This window comes from Pseudophryne corroboree, chromosome 8, assembly GCF_028390025.1.
Source record: "Pseudophryne corroboree isolate aPseCor3 chromosome 8, aPseCor3.hap2, whole genome shotgun sequence".
Taxonomy (NCBI): Eukaryota; Metazoa; Chordata; class Amphibia; order Anura; family Myobatrachidae; genus Pseudophryne; species Pseudophryne corroboree.
This window is the reverse complement of record NC_086451.1, coordinates 46378901-46403441: the sequence shown is the minus strand read 5'-3', so window position 1 is coordinate 46403441 and position 24541 is coordinate 46378901. Positions and strand designations below refer to the sequence as shown.

General features: G+C 47.3%; 1 protein-coding gene across 2 annotated transcripts in view; it reads right to left on the bottom strand.

Annotated features, from left to right (window-relative positions):
- The window catches only part of LOC134948383 (extracellular matrix protein 2-like), a 237975-nt gene that overhangs the window by 12035 nt on the left and 201399 nt on the right, over positions 1-24541 (bottom strand). For both annotated transcript variants that reach the window (XM_063936316.1, XM_063936315.1), the window contains exon 8: positions 798-937. In XM_063936316.1, coding sequence (XP_063792386.1) covers positions 798-937 — 140 coding nt within the window. The remainder of the gene's footprint in view (positions 1-797; positions 938-24541) is intronic.

Here is a 24541-nt window from a genome sequence, read left to right as displayed (position 1 = left end):
GGTGGATGACTGGAGCTATCCACCAATCAGAGTGCAGCATTCACTACCTGCCTTCCAGCCTGTAGCCAGACAGTGAATTGCTGGCTAGCCACCAGAGTCCTGAAAGCTATTCACTGTATGGAAGCATGTGGAGAGGCTGATGCAGGACCGCAGGAGGGACATGTTATGATTTTTTTTTTAATTGGTTCCCATGAATGGGTGGGTAGGGGCCCCAGTGCATTGCTGTACCCAGGGCCTACAATGTTGTTAAGACAGCCCTGAGTTAGTAGCCATAGGGTCTTTGTGCAGTGTAGCTGGCAGTAATGGAGGTAGAAAACACTAGTGATAAAAAGTTGGAGAAGTTACAACATACTTGCCTACTCTCCCGCAAAGGCCGGGAGGCTCCCGAAAATCGGGTGACCCTCCCGGCCCACCGGACGAGCAGGCAAGTCTCCCGATTCTTCTGTTCCCCCCTGCCTGGCCGCCCAATTTGAGAGTAAAGTGGGCGGTCCGGGCAGTCAATAATGCGATTCTTGTTGAATCGCGCCATCATAGCCACGCCCCCTACAGTATAATGTCAATAATATCGGCATTACAGAGTGGGGTGTGTGGCTAAAATGTTGGCCCGCTGTAACCCCGCCCACATACCACCTCTGCCACGCCCCATTCCACCTCCATCCTGCCCCCACTGCTCGTCATTGTCCTGCCCCGCCCCCCTGCTGAGCCGACCTGGCTGCTCCCTCCCAGAGAGAGCAGCCAGGAAGCAGGTAAGTATGCGTTGCAATGGTTGAAGGAGCCCAAATCCTGCATATACTCACATGAGGTGTATCCAGGCCCGGGGAGCAATGCGGTCTTCCTGCAGCCTGTTCTTACTCAGCACAATAGTGCTCAGGTTTAGAGTTTTATTGAGTATTCCTTCTGATACAACCTCAATATGGTTACTGTCTAAGTGCAGCTCCTGGGTGAGACACAATGGGAAACCTGATTATATCAGCTGTAGAAAGACATGGGAAAAGCAGTGGCAGTGCCGTACATTCAGTGATTCTCTGCTTTTGCTGTATCATACTTACCTACATTGTAAGTCTCCCCTCCGGGAGAAGCCCGGAGAGGAGACGCTGCAGGTGTCTTTGGGGGGCGGGGCCGGACTGTGACATCACTAAGCCCCGCCCCCACATCGGGAAATGCCGCAATTCGCGGGTCCGTGGGAAGGGGGCGGGGCTAAAATGACGCAATTTGCGTCGTTTTAACCCCTTCTCCACCCGAAGGACCCGCGAATGCGGGAGGTTATCTCTCCATCCTGCTCGCATCACTAGGGTGCGAGCAGGATGCGGGAGACCTGCCCACTCTTCCGGGGGTGCGGGGGGCTACCCCAAAAAACGGGAGCCTCCCGCAGCTTCCGGGAGAGTAGGTAAGTATGTGCTGTATATTGCACTGCGGTAAGGACTGCAGCCAAACAGGGTAATAAAAGTGACACATTTACTAAGAATAGTCTGTTTTGATGATAAGTTGAAGTCATTACTGTATCGTGGCTGAAAAAGCAAACACCTAAATCATACTTGCCTACTTTTGAATGAGCATTTCAGGGAGATGTGAAAGTAACACCTATCAGCGCGGACGCGTACTGCTACATCTGAGAGGTGTGTCATAAACATGACTTGCATCCAAATGTAAATGAGCCCCAAAGTCAGTAAGATCTACTTGTTAAAGAAAAGACATTGATTTTTTTTTTGTGTATTGTTTTACAAGAGGTTCCATATACTGTAAGTTGCCACGAAAAACCTTATTTAAAAAGCATGTAGCCATAGGGACCGTTGTGCCTTATATAACCAATGCAGGGAATGGCACTGATGTTCCCATTTAACTGTATGTATCTCTGATTTCTCCCCCCCCCCCCCCCCCCCCCCAAGAATGTAACAGCTACAGTACATAATGGGGATAAGGTGCAATCAGGGAGATTTCTGGTCTATTCAGGGAGTCAGGGAGATTGCTGCTATTTCAGGGAGTCTCCTGCAGAATGAGGGAGGGTAGGCAACTATGACCTAAATTAGGTTATTAATATATTAAATTATTAATGTGACCTCAGCAGCTGCAAATGGAGACGGCTCTCCTGCAAACACAAGAAGAGAAAACTATGAAGAACGGCGCTATAAGCCATTATAACTCTGTTACCTATATTTATAGGGGGATCCAGTCAGGATCCCGAAGTTCAGGATCCTGGCAGACGGAATCCCGACTCTGTTTGGAATGCCGACGCCAGCATTCCGACATGGACTGAAGTGCCGACACCAGGATCCCGAACGCCGGAATCCTGATCGAGGTCTGCCGCCACTCTGCACTGGTAAGCTGCGAGGGGAGGTTAGGTTTAGGCTGCAGGTGGAGGATTAGGGTTAGACTGCGGGGAGGGTGAGGCACCACCAGGAAGGGCTCGAGTTAGGCTGCAGGGGAGGGAGGCCTAGGCTGCGGGGGGGGGGGGGGGGGTTAGGGACCAATGGGAAGGGTTAGGGTAAGGCTGCGTGGGGGGAGTGGGGGTTAGGCTGTGTGTGGGGGGGGTTTAGGATCAGGCTGTGGGTTAGGAGGGTTAGGGTTGGGAATTAGGGCTAGTTTACTCACCACGTTGGTGTTGGGATCCTGAGCGTTGGGATGCCGCTGTCTGTATTTTGACTGCTGGCAACCCAAGCACCAGGATCCCGATTCCATCCCTTTATAGAGTAAAGAAAAAGTAAACAATGGCTGATTATTCCAACACCGTAACTAAAAAAAATAAAAAAATAACTAAGCCACATACTTAAAAAATAATGTTTGCAGCTCATAGTTAGAAAAATAAATGCATCCTACTGTAAGTGAGACAACAGCTGGAATTGCAGTATATGGGGGGCGATCAGACGCTCTTTCAGCCAAAATTCAAATAAGATTAGGATAACAGAAAATAGTACTAGTAGCAAGGAACTAATATTATAGTAATCTGCAGCTGTAGAGATCACTAGTGATTCCGAACTTGAAGCAGTAACCATATAAACAATATCAAAGTAAAAGATCACATAAAAAACTAGGAGACCTTTATATTTCGGTTAAGTCATGAATATACACACGTAATCAATAATATAAAAAACGGCATCCCGCACCTCCGGAGATCTCAAACTCCATAACATCCCGCCGTTGATATGCTAGGGAAAACCTGTTGCATGACCCTAGTTTAATAAAATGTTAATTGCAATAATGAATGAACTGGGTAATCCTAATTTGCAATAATAATACACGCACACAAAAAAAAAAAAGTAAAACAAAAACTATAGTCACTGCAAAAAATAAAAATATCATTCTTTGGGACAAGGGGGGTAATTCAGACCTCATCGCTACTGTGTGTTTGCGCACAGCGGGTGATCAACAATAGACTGCGCTTACGTATACACCGCAATGTGCACATGCGTAGGACAACAATGGGCATCGCCGGTCAGCGACAGGATGGTGCGAAAATTCTGATCGCATGGGGTGTTCTCAAGGTGATTGACAGGAAGAGGCCGTTTGTGGGTGGTAACTGGCCGTTTACTGGGAGTGTCAGGGAAAATGCAGGCGTGCCCAAGCGTTTTCAGAGAGGGTGTGTGACGTCAGCTCCGGCCCCGATCAGCCTGTTCTCATCGCACTGGAGGAGTAAGTCCTGGGCTGCGCAGAGACTGCACACAGTGGATTTTTGCAGCTCGGCGTACACATGCAATCGCACACTTGCTCGGCGAATTTACAGTTATTCACAACAGCCGCTAACTTAGTGAAATTTACAATCCACATTCCCTACCACATATACACACATTAGGGTTAATCTTTTTGGGTCAGAAACCAATTAAACTACCGCTATGTTTTTGGATTGTGGGAGGAAGCCCATGCAAATACAGGAAGAATATACAAACTCCACACACATTGGCGTTTCTATAATGGGTGCAGGGGGGGCCCACACCGCACCCATTGCACCCATTTTAACACTTACCTTTCCGGCGTCAAGCGCCGGGACCTGCAATCGCCGCCAAAATGGCCGCTGCGCATGCGCGGTAGCCAAATTGGTCTCCGGATCATGGCGGGCGCCATGTTTCGGGAGACCTGCGCATGCTCAGTAGACTCCGGCACAATGCTGGAGTCTACAGCGCCGTACAGAGGAGGGGGCCCACCCGGAGGTGCACACGGGCCCCCTCCTCTGTAGAAACGCCTCTGTCCACACATATAGCGCCTTGATGGGGAACCGAGCCCAGGGCCTCAGTACTGTGAGGTAGTAATGCTTACCACTATGCCAACTGTGCTGAAAATTTCAATAAATATAAACTATATATCACAAGACATAAAGCTGAAAAGATAATATTTAAAAATAAAAACACATTTTATATTGGTACTACAAGTACATATTAATATAGGAGATGGGAAGAAAGGTGTAAACCTCCCTATAAATAATAATAATAATTAAAGTAGTTTGTACAGTCATAAGTAATCTCAAGGGGATGCCTAAAATACATAAACACTTTGCGGTAGATGTATCAAACTTTGGACACAGATTAAGTGGGTAGAGATTAAGTACCAGCCAATCAGCTGCTGCCATTTTGCAGGATGTGTTTGAAAAATGACAGTTAGGAGCTAATTTGTTATCGCTCTCCACTTTATCTTTCGCCAAGGTTTGATACATCTCCCCCTTTATATGAAAGCATCCCGTCAACTTATACTATCTCTTAAAATCACCAATATCTGAAATGATGGATTGATGTCTTTGTGTAGCACAATGTCAGTTATACCGTACTGCATAGACGGGAGGTCTGCAGTGTTGGCTTTCTGGTGAGACGTCAATGGCCACGATCTATTATTATCACACAGAAAGCACTCTCATTTTGCTCCTTTCCAAAGAAAACAGTCACAAGCTTATTCATGTAAAATAAGAAGGCCTTGCTCTGATTTTCTGTGGCTCGCCTGAGTGTTTGACTTCATGCACACACATACTGTAGCTACAGAAGACCGGCGGCATTGTTGGTCTGGGGAACATCTGCCAGGCAGGATCATGCGCTACTTTGACCATCACTGAAGACCGCTTCTTGATCACTGTGCCAGAGCATCCAGTTGCTAAAGATGGCAGTGGCACCCATACTGTCCTCCCTCGCAGACCCTTCTAGTGGCGGACTTGCACATTTTTGCTCGCAGCCCTATGGGACTGAGAAACAAAAATGCGCGAGTATTCAGTAACGTAAGTGCGGCATATGGCAGCACTTACTCGCAGCCGCAAAAATATCCTGAGGAATAGGATTTGCCCCATAATGTGAGGTAAAGCAATAGTTCTGAGTGAAGCTTTCAAATTCACTGGGAACTAATGACAACACAGAGGTATGAGGCACTCTGTACCTCGTCCCTCACTGATGTCGCAAGTTCCTAGTGAAACCCAGTCTGCCTTCTCAAAAATATTGGTTCAGCTTACAAAGTTACTGTCTTCATTATATTTAGGTAACTGGTAAAGTTGAAAAATTGTTCCTTTTGGACAAATTTAGTAACAGACCATATGAAAGTTATACAGCAAAGTGTGTGTAGCACATGACTGGGGTATGTAGACTGCATAGGCGAGCTGTGATTACTATAAAACGTAGTTTGTCATTAGTATTTCTTAGTGATGTGCACCAGAAATTTTTCGGGTTTTGTGTTTTGGTTTTGGATTCGGTTCCGCGGCCGTGTTTTGGATTCGGATGCGTTTTGGCATAACCTGCCTGAAATTTTTTTGTAGGATTCGGGTGTGTTTTGGATTTGGGTGTTTTAAAAAAAAAAAAAAAACCTCAAAAACGGCTTAAATCATAGAATTTGGGGGTAATTTTGATCCTATAGTATTATTAACCTGTATAACAACAATTTCCACTCATTGCCAGTCTATTCTGAACACCTCACACTTCACAATACTATTTTTAGTCCTAAAATTTGCACCGAGGTCGCTGGATGACTAAGCTAAGCGACCCAAGTGGCCGACACAAACACCTGGCCCATCTAGGAGTGGCACTGCAGTGTCAGACAGGATGGCACTTCAAAAAATAGTCCCCAAACAGCACATGATAAATTAAAGAAAAAAGAGGTGCAAGATGGAATTGTCCTTCGGCCCTCCCACCCACCCTTATGTTGTATAAACAGTAGAGATGAGCGCCTGAAATTTTTCGGGTTTTGTGTTTTGGTTTTGGGTTCGGTTCCGCGGCCGTGTTTTGGGTTCGAACGCGTTTTGGCAAAACCTCACCGAATTTTTTTTGTCGGATTCGGGTGTGTTTTGGATTCGGGTGTTTTTTTCCAAAAACACTAAAAAACAGCTTAAATCATAGAATTTGGGGGTCATTTTGATCCCAAAGTATTATTAACCTCAAAAACCATAATTTACACTCATTTTCAGTCTATTCTGAATACCTCACACCTCACAATATTATTTTTAGTCCTAAAATTTGCACCGAGGTCGCTGTGTGAGTAAGATAAGCGACCCTAGTGGCCGACACAAACACCGGGCCCATCTAGGAGTGGCACTGCAGTGTCACGCAGGATGTCCCTTCCAAAAAACCCTCCCCAAACAGCACATGACGCAAAGAAAAAAAGAGGCGCAATGAGGTAGCTGTGTGAGTAAGATTAGCGACCCTAGTGGCCGACACAAACACCGGGCCCATCTAGGAGTGGCACTGCAGTGTCACGCAGGATGGCCCTTCCAAAAAACCCTCCCCAAACAGCACATGACGCAAAGAAAAAAAGAGGCGCAATGAGGTAGCTGTGTGAGTAAGATTAGCGACCCTAGTGGCCGACACAAACACCGGGCCCATCTAGGAGTGGCACTGCAGTGTCACGCAGGATGGCCCTTCCAAAAAACCCTCCCCAAACAGCACATGACGCAAAGAAAAAAAGAGGCGCAATGAGGTAGCTGACTGTGTGAGTAAGATTAGCGACCCTAGTGGCCGACACAAACACCGGGCCCATCTAGGAGTGGCACTGCAGTGTCACGCAGGATGTCCCTTCCAAAAAACCCTCCCCAAACAGCACATGACGCAAAGAAAAAAAGAGGCGCAATGAGGTAGCTGTGTGAGTAAGATTAGCGACCCTAGTGGCCGACACAAACACCGGGCCCATCTAGGAGTGGCACTGCAGTGTCACGCAGGATGTCCCTTCCAAAAAACCCTCCCCAAACAGCACATGACGCAAAGAAAAAAAGAGGCGCAATGAGGTAGCTGACTGTGTGAGTAAGATTAGCGACCCTAGTGGCCGACACAAACACCGGGCCCATCTAGGAGTGGCACTGCAGTGTCACGCAGGATGTCCCTTCCAAAAAACCCTCCCCAATCAGCACATGATGCAAAGAAAAAGAAAAGAAAAAAGAGGTGCAAGATGGAATTGTCCTTGGGCCCTCCCACCCACCCTTATGTTGTATAAACAAAACAGGACATGCACACTTTAACCAACCCATCATTTCAGTGACAGGGTCTGCCACACGACTGTGACTGATATGACGGGTTGGTTTGGACCCCCCCCAAAAAAGAAGCAATTAATCTCTCCTTGCACAAACTGGCTCTACAGAGGCAAGATGTCCACCTCATCTTCACCCTCCGATATATCACCGTGTACATCCCCCTCCTCACAGATTATCAATTCGTCCCCACTGGAATCCACCATCTCAGCTCCCTGTGTACTTTGTGGAGGCAATTGCTGCTGGTCAATGTCTCCGCGGAGGAATTGATTATAATTCATTTTAATGAACATCATCTTCTCCACATTTTCTGGATGTAACCTCGTACGCCGATTGCTGACAAGGTGAGCGGCGGCACTAAACACTCTTTCGGAGTACACACTTGTGGGAGGGCAACTTAGGTAGAATAAAGCCAGTTTGTGCAAGGGCCTCCAAATTGCCTCTTTTTCCTGCCAGTATAAGTACGGACTGTGTGACGTGCCTACTTGGATGCGGTCACTCATATAATCCTCCACCATTCTATCAATGTTGAGAGAATCATATGCAGTGACAGTAGACGACATGTCCGTAATCGTTGTCAGGTCCTTCAGTCCGGACCAGATGTCAGCATCAGCAGTCGCTCCAGACTGCCCTGCATCACCGCCAGCGGGTGGGCTCGGAATTCTGAGCCTTTTCCTCGCACCCCCAGTTGCGGGAGAATGTGAAGGAGGAGATGTTGACAGGTCGCGTTCCGCTTGACTTGACAATTTTGTCACCAGCAGGTCTTTCAACCCCAGCAGACCTGTGTCTGCCGGAAAGAGAGATCCAAGGTAGGCTTTAAATCTAGGATCGAGCACGGTGGCCAAAATGTAGTGCTCTGATTTCAACAGATTGACCACCCGTGAATCCTTGTTAAGCGAATTAAGGGCTGCATCCACAAGTCCCACATGCCTAGCGGAATCGCTCCGTGTTAGCTCCTCCTTCAATGCCTCCAGCTTCTTCTGCAAAAGCCTGATGAGGGGAATGACCTGACTCAGGCTGGCAGTGTCTGAACTGACTTCACGTGTGGCAAGTTCAAAGGGCATCAGAACCTTGCACAACGTTGAAATCATTCTCCACTGCACTTGAGACAGGTGCATTCCACCTACTATATCGTGCTCAATTGTATAGGCTTGAATGGCCTTTTGCTGCTCCTCCAACCTCTGAAGCATATAGAGGGTTGAATTCCACCTCGTTACCACTTCTTGCTTCAGATGATGGCAGGGCAGGTTCAGTAGTTTTTGGTGGTGCTCCAGTTTTCTGTACGTGGTGCCTGTACGCCGAAAGTGTCCCGCAATTCTTCTGGCCACCGACAGCATCTCTTGCACGCCCCTGTCGTTTTTTAAAAAATTCTGCACCACCAAATTCAAGGTATGTGCAAAACATGGGACGTGCTGGAATTGGCCCAGATTTAATGCACACACAATATTGCTGGCGTTGTCCGATGCCACAAATCCACAGGAGAGTCCAATTGGGGTAAGCCATTCCGCGATGATCTTCCTCAGTTGCCGTAAGAGGTTTTCAGCTGTGTGCGTATTCTGGAAAGCGGTGATACAAAGCGTAGCCTGCCTAGGAAAGAGTTGGCGTTTGCGAGATGCTGCTACTGGTGCCGCCGCTGCTGTTCTTGCGGCGGGAGTCCATACATCTACCCAGTGGGCTGTCACAGTCATATAGTCCTGACCCTGCCCTGCTCCACTTGTCCACATGTCCGTGGTTAAGTGGACATTGGGTACAGCTGCATTTTTTAGGACACTGGTGACTCTTTTTCTGAGGTCTGTGTACATTTTCGGTATCGCCTGCCTAGAGAAATGGAACCTAGATGGTATTTGGTACCGGGGACACAGTACCTCCAACAAGTCTCTAGTTGGCTCTGCAGTAATGATGGATACCGGAACCACGTTTCTCACCACCCAGGATGCCAAGGCCTCAGTTATCCGCTTTGCAGTAGGATGACTGCTGTGATATTTCATCTTCCTCGCAAAGGACTGTTGAACAGTCAATTGCTTACTGGAAGTAGTACAAGTGGGCTTACGACTTCCCCTCTGGGATGACCATCGACTCCCAGCGGCAACAACAGCAGCGCCAGCAGCAGTAGGCGTTACACGCAAGGATGCATCGGAGGAATCCCAGGCAGGAGAGGACTCGTCAGAATTGCCAGTGACATGGCCTGCAGGACTATTGGCATTCCTGGGGAAGGAGGAAATTGACACTGAGGGAGTTGGTGGGGTGGTTTGCGTGAGCTTGGTTACAAGAGGAAGGGATTTACTGGTCAGTGGACTGCTTCCGCTGTCACCCAAAGTTTTTGAACTTGTCACTGACTTATTATGAATGCGCTGCAGGTGACGTATAAGGGAGGATGTTCCGAGGTGGTTAACGTCCTTACCCCTACTTATTACAGCTTGACAAAGGGAACACACGGCTTGACACCTGTTGTCCGCATTTCTGGTGAAATACCTCCACACCGAAGAGCTGATTTTTTTGGTATTTTCACCTGGCATGTCAACGGCCATATTCCTCCCACGGACAACAGGTGTCTCCCCGGGTGCCTGACTTAAACAAACCACCTCACCATCAGAATCCTCCTGGTCAATTTCCTCCCCAGCGCCAGCAACACCCATATCCTCCTCATCCTGGTGTACTTCAACACTGACATCTTCAATCTGACTATCAGGAACTGGACTGCGGGTGCTCCTTCCAGCACTTGCAGGGGGCGTGCAAATGGTGGAAGGCGCATGCTCTTCACGTCCAGTGTTGGGAAGGTCAGGCATCGCAACCGACACAATTGGACTCTCCTTGTGGATTTGGGATTTCAAAGAACGCACAGTTCTTTGCGGTGCTTTGCCTTTTGCCAGCTTGAGTCTTTTCAGTTTTCTAGCGAGAGGCTGAGTGCTTCCATCCTCATGTGAAGCTGAACCACTAGCCATGAACATAGGCCAGGGCCTCAGCCGTTCCTTGCCACTCCGTGTGGTAAATGGCATATTGGCAAGTTTACGCTTCTCCTCCGACAATTTTATTTTAGGTTTTGGAGTCCTTTTTTTACTGATATTTGGTGTTTTGGTTTTGACATGCTCTGTACTATGCCATTGGGCATCGGCCTTGGCAGACGACGTTGCTGGCATTTCATCGTCTCGGCCATGACTAGTGGCAGCAGCTTCAGCACGAGGTGGAAGTGGATCTTGATCTTTCCCTAATTTTGGAACCTCAACATTTTTGTTCTCCATATTTTAATAGGCACAACTAAAAGGCACCTCAGGTAAACAATGGAGATGGATGGATTGGATACTAGTATACAATTATGGACGGGCTGCCGAGTGCCGACACAGAGGTAGCCACAGCCGTGAACTACCGCACTGTACTGTGTCTGCTGCTAATATAGACTGGTTGATAAAGAGATAGTATACTCGTAACTAGTATGTATGTATAAAGAAAGAAAAAAAAACCACGGTTAGGTGGTATATACAATTATGGACGGGCTGCCGAGTGCCGACACAGAGGTAGCCACAGCCGTGAACTACCGCACTGTACTGTGTCTGCTGCTAATATATAGACTGGTTGATAAAGAGATAGTATACTCGTAACTAGTATGTATGTATAAAGAAAGAAAAAAAAACCACGGTTAGGTGGTATATACAATTATGGACGGGCTGCCGAGTGCCGACACAGAGGTAGCCACAGCCGTGAACTACCGCACTGTACTGTGTCTGCTGCTAATATATAGACTGGTTGATAAAGAGATAGTATACTCGTAACTAGTATGTATGTATAAAGAAAGAAAAAAAAACCACGGTTAGGTGGTATATACAATTATGGACGGGCTGCCGAGTGCCGACACAGAGGTAGCCACAGCCGTGAACTACCGCACTGTACTGTGTCTGCTGCTAATATATAGACTGGTTGATAAAGAGATAGTATACTCGTAACTAGTATGTATGTATAAAGAAAGAAAAAAAAACCACGGTTAGGTGGTATATACAATTATGGACGGGCTGCCGAGTGCCGACACAGAGGTAGCCACAGCCGTGAACTACCGCACTGTACTGTGTCTGCTGCTAATATAGACTGGTTGATAAAGAGATAGTATACTACTAATATTATATACTGGTGGTCAGGTCACTGGTCACTAGTCACACTGGCAGTGGCACTCCTGCAGCAAAAGTGTGCACTGTTTAATTTTAATATAATATTATGTACTCCTGGCTCCTGCTATAACCTATAACTGGCACTGCAGTAGTGCTCCCCAGTCTCCCCCACAATTATAAGCTGTGTGAGCTGAGCAGTCAGACAGATATATAATATATATAGATGATGCAGCACACTGGCCTGAGCCTGAGCAGTGCACACAGATATGGTATGTGACTGACTGAGTCACTGTGTGCAGGGCCGGCGCTACCATTAGGCAGCTTTAGGCAGCTGCCTATGGGCGCTGGCCACTGGAGGGCGGCATGCTCGACTTAAATTTATTTTACTAAAAAAATGTTTTATTTTGCTAAGTAAGCCCAGACCAGGAGCGGCCGCGGCGAGGGGCTAGGCTGCCACAGCTGTCCGTCACCTCACTAACGCCAGTAGGTTTGATTTCCCTGCTCCATGATGTCTCTACCAGAAATAGACGGAGCTGCGCGTATGAGAGAGCAGGGCAGGAGACGGGCGCCGCCCACACTGACACATCCTAGGCGCCGTCAGCACTCAGCACAGCACTAACATGCCGTGCGCTTGTGAACAACACCCTGTGCGGAGCCCGTCTCCTGCCCTGCTCTCTCATACGCGCAGCTCCGTCTATTTCTCTTAGAGACATCATGGAGCAGGGAAATCAAACCTACTGGCGTTAGTGAGGTGACGGACAGCTGTGGCAGCCTAGCCCCTCGCCGCGGCCGCCCCTGGTCTGGGTTTACTGTTTACCTAGGGAAATATCATTTTTAGAGAGGAGGCGCAGGGGCAGGGCTGTCGGCATTATGCTGAGACAGCACTTCAAGTTCTCCCCTGGCTGCCATTATCGTCATTACTGCTGCTGGAAGCCCCAAGATAAGCATAGTTGGGCAGAGGGGAGACGCTGCAGATGGTGATGTCTACTGCGTCTGAAAGGCAAGATAAGCCTCCCTGCTACCCCGCATCTCGCTATCCCCTCCCTCCCTGCCGCCCCGCGCCTCCCTATCCCCTCCCTCCCTGCCGCCCGCATCTCCCTATCCCCTCCCTGCAGCTTCGCATCTCCCTATCCCCACCCTGCAGCTCCGCGTCTCCCTATCCCCTCCCGCCCCGCGTCTCCCTATCCACTCTCTGCCGCCCCACGTCTCCCTATCCCCTCCCTGCCGCCCCACATCTCCCTATCCCCTCCCTGCCGTTCCACGTCTCCCTATCCCCTCCCTCCCTGCCGCCCCGCGTCTCCCTATCCCCTCCCTGCAGCTTTGTATCTCCCTATCCCCACCCTGCAGCTCCGCGTCTCCCTATCCCCTCCCGCCCCGCGTCTCCCTATCCACTCTCTGCCGCCCCACGTCTCCCTATCCCCTCCCTGGCGCCCCGCGCCTTCCTATCCCCTCCCTGCAGCTTCGCATCTCCCTATCCCCACCCTGCAGCCCCGCGTATCCCTATCCACTCTCTGCCGCCCCACGTCTCCCTATCCCCTCCCTGCCGCACCGCGTCTCCCTATCCACTCTCTGCCGCCCCGCGTCTCCCTATCATCCTGTGTCTCCCTATCCCCTCGATGCTGCCCTTTCAAGATTCTACTACGGGGGCCCACAAAGCAGGGACGTGTAGTCAGGGGAGGCAGTGCCTCCCCTGCCATTAATGATTAAAATAATATAAAGAAGATACTTATGACACATATTCTGTGTCATAAGTAATCTATTTATATTATGATAAGCACTTTACATCTTTAAATCACTTTGGTAGGCACAGATAGCAGTGCCTCCCATTAACAATTGGAATGGGAGAGAAAGGGGGGCGGGGCCATGCACAAGGTTGTAAAAGCCCATTAAAAAACTGCGGGGGAAGCGGCACATATGCCAGTGCCTCGTTGACAGGGAAAACCTGCCCCTCTCAGCGAGGCAGATGTGATTGGACAGCGGATCCAGTACAGTGGAGCTGCCTGACACTTCAGGAGCGCGGCGGGGGGCAGTGGCAGCGGGACCCGATGTTGGAGTTGCCTACAGCAGCGGCAGCTCCGGAGACAACGGGCAGCGCTGTTACCTCTATTTCCGTGCCCTCAGCATCTCCGGGAGTATCTGCTTCCTCCGGGACTGAGGAACCAGGACCACTAAGGCGAGGGGGGGGGGGGGATGTGCTTGGTGGTAAGTGTCTGGGCAGTGGGCAGCTCACCCCCAGATCACTTGGACTGCAGCTCACCCCCAGTGATCTGGGGGTGAGCTGCAGTCCAAGTGATCTGGGGGTAAGCTGCAGTCCAAGTGATCTGGGCAAGATCACTTGGACTCCAGCTCACCCCCAGATCACTTGGACGCAGAGACAGGGAAAAATAAATAAAATAAATGTAAAAAAATGATATATTTATATCACAGCTGCCCGCCGCCCACCACTGACCAGCGCTCACTGCTGCACCGCCATTGAAAGTTGACCACCGCAGACCACAACTGGCGGTGGTCAGAGGGACATCAACGCCACAGTGACGAAGGACAGCTTAGTACCGCCGCATCCCCCGCAGACCATGGGCTCATACGCCACCGACAACCACAGTCCCTTCCGCACCTCTACTGCACATATCAGGTAATGTTACCCTATGTCCCTGCTGTCACGCTCTCAGTCCCTGCTGTCACTCTCTCAGTCCCTGCTGTCAATCTCTCAGTCCCTGCTGTCAATCTCTCAGTCCCTGCTGTCACTCTCTCAGTCCCTGCTGTCACTCTCTCAGTCCCTGCTGTCAATCTCTCAGTCCCTGCTGTCAATCTCTCAGTCCCTGCTGTCACTCTCTCAGTCCCTGCTGTCACTCTCTCAGTCCCTGCTGTCACGCTCTTAGTCCCTGCTGTCACTCTCTCAGTTCCTGCTGTCACTCTCTCTCCCTGTCCATGAATTGTGGGTCATACCGTTTGCTATAATGTGAATTTCGGCTCATACCATGTGCTATAATGTGAATTTCGGCTCATACCATGTGCTATAATGTGAATTTCGGCTCATACCATGTGGTAAAATCAGAATTTTGGGTCATACCATGTGCTGTAATGTGAATTTCGGCTCATACAGTGTGGTAAAATCTGAATTTTGGGTCATAGCGTGTTCTGTAATGTGAATTTCGGCTCATACAGTGTGCTGTAATGTGAATTTCGGCTCATACAGTGTGCTGTAATGTGAATTTCGGCTCATACGGTGTGCTTTAATGTGAATTTCGGTTCATACTGTGTGGTAAAATATGAATTTCGGGTCATACGGTGTGCTGTAATGTGAATTTCGGCTCATACTGTGTGCTGTAATGTGAATTTCGGCTCATTTTTTGTGCTGTAATGTGAATTTTGGGTCATACTGTGTGGTATCAGGTGAAAGGGGCGCCAGTACTAGATAGTATAAGGGTCCCACTACACTGAAGGACACGCCCCATTTGAGTAGCCACACCCCTTCCGGAGGCGCATGCATAATTGCAACCTTCACTTTTCCATACCCCCACTTCAAAATGTCCACTTCGACCATTGTATATGTATGTGTGTGTGTGTGTGTATGTGTGTGTATATATATATATATATATATATATATATATATATATAAAATCTCAGTGCCTCCCCAGCCAATGACCTCACCGTACGTCACTGCCACAAAGTTCTAGTTAACTTACAACCCTGGTGCCTATCTATAATACTGTATAAAACAACAGACTGTGGTATTATACTATATATGGATGTGGGGATGGATGCTTTTTAACTTGTGTGCATTTAATATAATATTTATCAGGTTTTCTGTTGCTGTTATTTGGCTGCTTCAGGAGGATCAACATACTGTTAACACAGCCTCTAGATAACGTGATCACTCCACTGTCCAAGCAACAGGGGAAGGGGAGAGCCGGGAGGGGGGGGGGGGGGTGTAGGGAGAAATTTTGCCTAGGGCGCCGAGAAACCTTGCACCGGCCCTGACTGTGTGTATCGCTTTTTTCAGGCAGAGAACGGATATATTAAATAAACTGCACTGTGTGTCTGGTGGTCACTCACTATATAATATATTATGTACTCCTGGCTCCTGCTATAACCTATAACTGGCACTGCAGTAGTGCTCCCCAGTCTCCCCCACAATTATAAGCTGTGTGAGCTGAGCAGTCAGACAGATATATATAATATTATATATAGATAATAGATGATGCAGCACACTGGCCTGAGCCTGAGCAGTGCACACAGATATGGTATGTGACTGAGTCACTGTGTGCTGTGTATCGCTTTTTTCAGTCAGAGAACGGATTATATTATGTACTCCTGGCTCCTGCTATAACCTATAACTGGCACTGCAGTAGTGCTCCCCAGTCTCCCCCACAATTATAAGCTGTGTGAGCTGAGCAGTCAGACAGATATATATAATATTATATATAGATAATAGATGATGCAGCACACTGGCCTGAGCCTGAGCAGTGCACACAGATATGGTATGTGACTGAGTCACTGTGTGCTGTGTATCGCTTTTTTCAGGCAGAGAACGGATTATAAATAAAAGTGGTGGTCACTGGTCACTATCAGCAAAACTCTGCACTGTACACTACTGAGTACTCCTAATGCTCCCCAAAATTAGTAAATCAAGTGTCTCTCTAATCTATTCTAATTCTAAACGGAGAGGACGCCAGCCACGTCCTCTCCCTATCAATCTCAATGCACGTGTGAAAATGGCGGCGACGCGCGGCTCCTTATATAGAATCCGAGTCTCGCGATAGAATCCGAGCCTCGCGAGAATCCGACAGCGTCATGATGACGTTCGGGCGCGCTCGGGTTAACCGAGCAAGGCGGGAAGATCCGAGTCGCTCGGACCCGTGAAAAAAAACATGAAGTTCTGGCGGGTTCGGATTTAGAGAAACCGAACCCGCTCATCTCTAATAAACAGGACATGCACACTTTAACGAACCCATCATTTCAGCGACAGGGTCTGCCACACGACTGTGACTGAAATGACTGGTTGGTTTGGGCCCCCACCAAAAAAGAAGCAATCAATCTCTCCTTGCACAAACTGGCTCTACAGAGGCAAGATGTCCACCTCCTCCTCATCCTCCGATTCCTCACCCCTTTCACTGTGTACATCCCCCTCCACCATCTCAGGTCCCTGTGTACTTTCTGGAGGCAATTGCTGGTGAATGTCTCCACGGAGGAATTGATTATAATTCATTTTAATGAACATCATCTTCTCCACATTTTCTGGAAGTAACCTCGCACGCCGATTGCTGACAAGGTGAGCGGCTGCACTAAACACTCTTTCGGAGTACACACTGGAGGGGGGGGGGGGCAACTTAGGTAAAATAAAGCCAGTTTGTGCAAGGGCCTCCAAATTGCCTCTTTTTCCTGCCAGTATACGTACGGACTGTCTGACGTGCCTACTTGGATGCGGTCACTCATATAATCCTCCACCATTCTTTCAATGGTGACAGAATCATATGCAGTGACAGTAGACAACATGTCAGTAATCGTTGGCAGGTCATTCAGTCCGGACCAGATGTCAGCACTCGCTCCAGACTGCCCTGCATCACCGCCTGCGGGTGGGCTCAGAATTCTTAGCCTTTTCCTCGCAGCCCCAGTTATGGGAGAATGTGAAGGAGGAGCTGTTGACGGGTCATGTTCCGCTTGACATGACAAGTGTCTCACCAGCAGGTCTTTGCACCTCTGCAGACTTGTGTCTGCCGGAAAGAGAGATACAACGTAGGCTTTAAACCTAGGATCGAGCACGGTGGCCAAAATGTAGTGCTCTGATTTCAATAGATTGACCACCCGTGAATCCAGGTTAAGCGAATGAAGGGCTCCATCCACAAGTCCCACATGCCTAGCGGAATCGCTCCGTTTTAGCTCCTCCTTCAATCTCTCCAGCTGCTTCTGCAAAAGCCTGATGAGGGGAATGACCTGACTCAGGCTGGCAGTGTCTGAACTGACTTCACATGTGGCAAGTTCAAAGGGTTGCAGAACCTTGCACAACGTTGAAATCATTCTCCACTGTGCTTGAGTCAGGTGCATTCCCCCTCCTTTGCCTATATCGTAGGCAGATGTATAGGCTTGAATGGCCTTTTGCTGCTCCTCCATCCTCTGAAGCATATAGAGGGTTGAATTCCACCTCGTTACCACCTCTTGCTTCAGATGATGGCGGGGCAGGTTCAGGAGTGTTTGCTGGTGCTCCAGTCTTTGGCACGCGGTGGCTGAATGCCGAAAGTGGCCCGCAATTCTTCGGGCCACCAACAGCATCTCTTGCACGCCCCTGTCGTTTTTTTTTAAATTGTGCACCACCAAATTCAATGTATGTGCAAAACATGGGACGTGCTAGAATTTCCCACATGTAATGCACGCACAATATTGGTGGGGTTGTCTGATGTCACAAATCCCCAGGAGAGTCCAATTGGGGTAAGCCATTCTGCGATGATGTTCCCCAGTTTCCGTAAGAGATTGTCAGCTGTGTGCCTCTTATGGAAAGCGGTGATACAAAGCGTAGCCTGCCTTGGAACGAGTTGGCATTTGCGATATGCTGCTACTGGTGCCGCTGCTGCTGTTCTTGCTGCGGGAGGCAATGCATCTACCCAGTGGGCTGTTACAGTCATATAGTCCTGAGTCTGCCCTACTCCACTTGTCCACATGTCCGTGGTTAAGTGGACATTGGGTACAACTGCATTTTTTAGGACACTGGTGACTCTTTTTCTGAGGTCTGTGTACATTCTCTGTATCGCCTGCTTAGAGAAGTGGAACCTAGATGGTATTTGGTACCGGGGACACAGTACCTCAATCAATTCTCTAATTCCCTGTGAATTAACGGTGGATACCGGACACACGTTTAACACCACTGCAGCTGCCAAGGCCTGAGTTATCCGCTTTGCAGCAGAATGACTGCTGTGATATTTCATCTTCCTCGCAAAGGACTGTTGGACAGTCAATTGCTTACTGGAAGTAGTACAAGTGGTCTTCCGACTTCCCCTCTGGGATGACGATCGACTCCCAGCAGCAGCAACAGCAGCGCCAGCAGCAGTAGGCGTTACACTCAAGGATGCATCGGAGGAATCCCAGGCAGGAGAGGACTCGTCAGACTTGCCAGTGACATGGCCTGCAGGACTATTGGCTTTCCTGTCTAAGGAGGAAATTGATACTGAGGGAGTTGGTGGTGTGGTTTGCAGGAGCTTGGTTACAAGAGGAAGGGATTTAGTTGTCAGTGGACTGCTTCCGCTGTCACCCAAAGTTTTTTAACTTGTCAATGACTTCTGATGAATGCGCTCCAGGTGACGTATAAGGGAGGATGTTCCTAGGTGGTTAACGTCCTTACCCCTACTTATTACAGCTTGACAAAGGCAACACACGGCTTGACAAATGTTGTCCGCATTTCTGTTAAAATAATTCCACACCGACGAGGTGATTTTTTTTGTAATTTGGCATGTCAATGGCCATATTCGTCCCACGGACAACAGGTGTCTCCCTAGGTGCCTGATTTAAACAAACCACCTCACCATCTGAATCCTCCTTGTCAATTTCCTCCTCAGCGCCAGCAACACCCATATCCTCATCCTGGTATACTTCAACAGTGACATCTTCAATTTGACTATCAGGAACTGGACTGCAGGTGCTCCTTCCAGCACATGCAGGGGGCGTGCAAATGGTGGAAGGCGCCACCTCTTCCCGTCCAGTGTTGGGATGGTCAGGCATCGCAACCGACACAATTGGACTCTCCTTGGGGATTTGTGATTTAGAAGAACGCACAGTTCTTTGCTGTGCTTTTGCCAGCTTAAGTCTTTTCATTTTTCTAGCGAAAGGATGAGTGCTTCCATCCTCATGTGAAGCTGAACCACTAGCCATGAACATAGGCCAGGGCCTCAGCCATTCCTTGCCACTCCATGTCGTAAATGGCATATTGGCAAGTTTACACTTCTCATCAGACGATTTTAATTTTGATTTTTGGGTAATTTTACTGAACTTTTGTTTTTTGGATTTTACATGCTCTCTACTATGACATTGGGCATCGGCCTTGGCAGACGACGTTGATGGCATATCATCGTATCGGCCATGACTAGTGGCAGCAGCTTCAGCACGAGGTGGAAGTGGATCTTGATCTTTCCCTAATTTACCCACCACATTTTTGTTCTCCATTTTTTAATGTGTGGAATTATATGCCAGTAATATATCAATAGCAATGGCCTACTGTACTGTACTGCTATATATATATATACTGGTGGTCAGTAAAATTCTGCACTGTCCTCCTACTATATACTGCGCACAACTAAAATGCAGCACAGGTATGGATGGATAGTATACATGACGACACAGAGGTAGAGCAATGGACTACTGTACCGTACTGCTATATATAATATATACTAGTGGTCAGCAAAATTCTGCACTGTCCTCCTACTATATACTGCGCACAACTAAAATGCAGCACAGGTATGGATGGATAGTATACTTGACACAGAGGTAGAGCAATGGACTACTGTACCGTACTGCTATATATAATATATACTAGTGGTCAGCAAAATTCTGCACTGTCCTCCTACTATATACTGCACACAACTACAATGCAGCACAGGTATGGATGGATAGTATACTTGACGACACAGAGGTAGAGCAATGGACTACTGTACCGTACTGCTGTACTGGTGGTCAGCAAAATTCTGCACTGTTCCCCTTACTATATACTGCGCACAACTAAAATGCAGCACAGGTATGGATGGATAGTATACTTGACGACACAGAGGTAGAGCAATGGACTACTGTACAGTACTGCTATACATAATATATACTGGTGGTCAGCAAAATTCTGCACTGTTCCCCTTACTATATACTGCGCACAACTAAAATGCAGCACAGGTATGGATGGATAGTATACTTGACGACACAGAGGTAGAGCAATGGACTACTGTACCGTACTGCTGTACTGGTGGTCAGCAAAATTCTGCACTGTCCTCCTACTATATACTACAATGCAGCACAGATATGGAGCGTTTTTCAGGCAGAGAACGTAGATATTTTCAGCACACTGAGCACAGATATCATCTCCAATGCACGAGTGAAAATGGCGGCGACGCGCGGCTCCTTATATAGAATACGAATCTCGCGAGAATCCGACAGCGGGATGATGACGTTCAGGCGCGCTCGGATTAACCGAGCAATGCGGGAGGATCCGAGGCTGCCTCGGAACCCTGTAAATCGCAGCAGCAAGTTTGTTAGCAATTGGGCAAAACCATGTGCACTGCAGGGGGGGCAGATGTAACATTTGCAGAGAGAGTTAGATTTGGGTGGGTTATTTTGTTTCTGTGTGGGGTAAATACTGGCTGCTTTATTTTTACACTGCAATTTAGATTTCAGTTTGAATACATCCCACCCAAATCTAACTCTCTCTGCACATGTTATATCTGCCCCTCCTGCAGTGCACATGGTTTTGCCCAACTGCTAAAAAAAATTCTGCTGCGATCAACTTGGAATTACCCCATAGTGCAGAGCACTACAGTACCATATTTATGATGCGTTAAGATTTACAATATCATCAATGTGAACACAGACTTGTTCGCATGGCACATTAGTTATGGGGTGTTATTCTTTAACTACTGTATATGTTCAGTAAAATTCACAAACATCTCTTCCAAAATAGTTTTTAATTGTCTTATTTAATTTGCTGCCTGTTTTTTTTTCTTCTTCAAAATTATACTCATGGAATTATTTACAGTTGTTGACAATTTGGGAATATAGGGGGTCATTCCGAGTTGTTCGCTCGGTAAATTTCTTCGCATCGCAGCGATTTTCCGCTTAGTGCGCATGCGCAATGTCCGCACTGCGACTGCGCCAAGTAAATTTGCTATGCAGGTAGGAATTTTACTCACGGTTTGTTCCTCGTTCTGGTGATCGTAATGTGATTGACAGGAAGTGGGTGTTTCTGGGCGGAAACTGGCCGTTTTATGGGTGTGTGTGAAAAAACGCTACCGTTTCTGGGAAAAACGCGGGAGTGGCTGGAGAAACGGAGGAGTGTCTGGGCGAACGCTGGGTGTGTTTGTGACGTCAAACCAGGAACGACAAGCACTGAACTGATCGCAGATGCCGAGTAAGTCTCGAGTTACTCAGAAACTGCACAGAGATGTCTTATCGCAATATTGCGAATCTTTCGTTCGCAATTTTAAGAAGCTAAGATTCACTCCCAGTAGGCTAGGGCTTAACGTGTGCAAATCTGCTAAAAGCAGCTTGCGAGCGAACAACTCGGAATGACCCCCATAATGTTATTTTCAGGTAAAGGATTCTGAATTCTTCTCAAGTGGTTATGAAGGAAATTATGTAACTGTAAAGGGCATGATGTGGCTAGGGGGTGGTATGATGTGGCTGGGGCTGGCGCAATGCCAAAGGAGGCATGATATAACTGGGGGGTGTAATATGTGTATTGCCTGGAATCACAATTCTACTCTCTATTGTGGTGCTATCACAAGGATTCGCTTTGTATGACATTCACACTATGCACTGTTTGATGTTCACAAGGATACTCTCTGTATTGTGTGGTGCTGTCTATATAATGTGACATTCACAAGGATGTTCTCTGTATTGTGTGGCACTCACAAGGATGCTATCCATATAGTGTTGTATTCACAAGGATGCTCTCTGTATTGTGTGGTGACAACAAGGATGTTATCTATATAGCATGGCATTCACAAGGATGCTCTCTGTATTGTGTGGTGACAACAAGGATGTTATCTATATAGCATGGCATTCACAAGGATGCTCTCTGTATTGTGTGACACTCACAAGGATGCTATCCATATAGTGTGGTATTCACAAGGATGCTCTCTGTGTTGTGTGACACTCACAAGGATGCTATCCATATAGTGTGGTATTCACAAGGATGCTCTCTGTATTGTGTGGTGCTCACATGGATGCCATGTATATATTTTGGCATTCACGAGAATGCTATCTGCATTGTGTGGCGCTCACTAGGATGCCATCTATTTAGTTAAGTATTCACAAGGATGCTCTCCACATACACTTCTCCATGTATGCGCCTGAAATCGCAACTGCGGGCACAATCGGGACACATGCACAAAAGCAAAAATTTCCTCCACTACATCCAACATCGGCAGTGCATCCACCACCGAATCAGGACTATTACATTACATATGTAATACATTTGCTGTTCGCACGTGATGGTAACCTCCAATATTACCAAAATACCTTGAACACACTCTCTCTAAATAATACAAAGATTACGAAGAATACTGAGGTTAACACTATGGGGTCTATTGAATTACTGTCGGATCCTTTCTGACGGAAAGGATTCGACAGTTCAGTATTCAATTGGAGGCCAAATCCAACAGGTTTTGGCCGTTTTCAACAATGTCAATCCGACTGTTTTTAAAGTTTAAAGTCGTATTGACATTGTCAAAAACGGACCAAAAACCTGTCGGATTTGGCCACAAATTTGACAAAAACACGTGGATCCGCGGCTAATCTGCCGATCTAAGTGTTTTCTGACAAGTTGAAAATTCGACAAGTCGGAAAAACGGGACGACAAATGAATAGGTCACATCAAGATTCGATCTAAAAATTTCGGAATTTGACGTTTTTCCGACAAGTCAGAATTTTCGACATCAATTGAATAGACCCGTATAAATTTTAACCACTGTTATTTTTTTATTATTATTTTAACTTGATTAACGGGAATGAAAAGGCTGGATATATAGGCCCCTATAAGAGCCATGATTAGTTCTTGAAGTTGAAATGAATTAATTATTTATGAACAGAGCAGATTGTCACAGTAAGACAAAAAGACTCATCCGTGCAGCCAAATATAGCATCCTTTTAAATCTCATTTACATGAATGACTGGGATATACCAACATTTTCCAATCCCGGATAATCCCTTTAAGCATAACTAAAGACTGCCCTGTACAGTAGCTAAATTTTGCCATTGATTCAAATCCTTCCAGAGATATGTGGTGAGATCCCTCAGCCCTTTCTTGGAAGAGAGTATTTATAGTGCAGAATACATAGCGGTAAATGGATATATAAAGACGTTTTGTGAGTCAGGGAGCTACATCATACACAAAAGCCATTATTTCAGTGAAAGTCATAATCATTATGTTTTCCAGAGTATGAATGACATTCCCCACATTTATCCAAACCATGAATATGTATTATGTGTAGGTATGATTTAAAAAAAAAGGTTATGTCATTTAAGATGCCGTGGGTGGTGTCACTGGTATATTCAACTGGTTAAACTCTTTAAATGAGTTGGGTTGTATCTGCAAAGGCACGTGTAAATTATAACGCATGTCTATGCAAATAGCAGAGGAGGAAATGGACAATAGCAATAGGTAATCACTTTTATTTGAATCTATTGCACATTTCCTGCCGGTCAGGGGCATAGCCAGAACTTTGTGGGCCCCAAAGTAACATTTTGAAGGGGCCCCCGTTCCAATGCTTCTAGGGGCACGTGTCCCAGTTGTTAATTTTTGTGCCCTATAATAGTGCCCTAGTTCATTTTATGAACCATAGTAGAGCCTTATTTAATGTTATGCCCCATAGTAGTGCCCTAGTAACTTTTATGAATCGTAGTAGTGTTTAAGTTCACCCTAGGTCACATTTCAGAGCTGCCAGTACACATTATGCCGCACAGTACCCCCAATTCACATTATGATATATAGTACTCCCCGTTCATATTGTGCCACATTACAGTGCCCCTGTTCATATTATATAACATTAAAATGCCCTCCAGTTCATTTTATACCATACTACAATGAACAGGTCCAGGGGCATACCTAAATATATTGCAGACCCCAAGAAAAAAGTTTGAAAGGCCCTCTATATACCACCCAATGGCAAAAAATGTATATAACACTTTACAGGGAAGGTGGGCCCCTCTCAGCTCTGGGCCCCATAGCAGCTGCACTGCCTGCACCTATGGTAGCAACTGTATGCCCTTGTCTATAACACATGTAACTGTGACAGGGAAGGTGGCCCCTCTCAGCTCTGGGCCCCATAGCAGCTGCACTGCC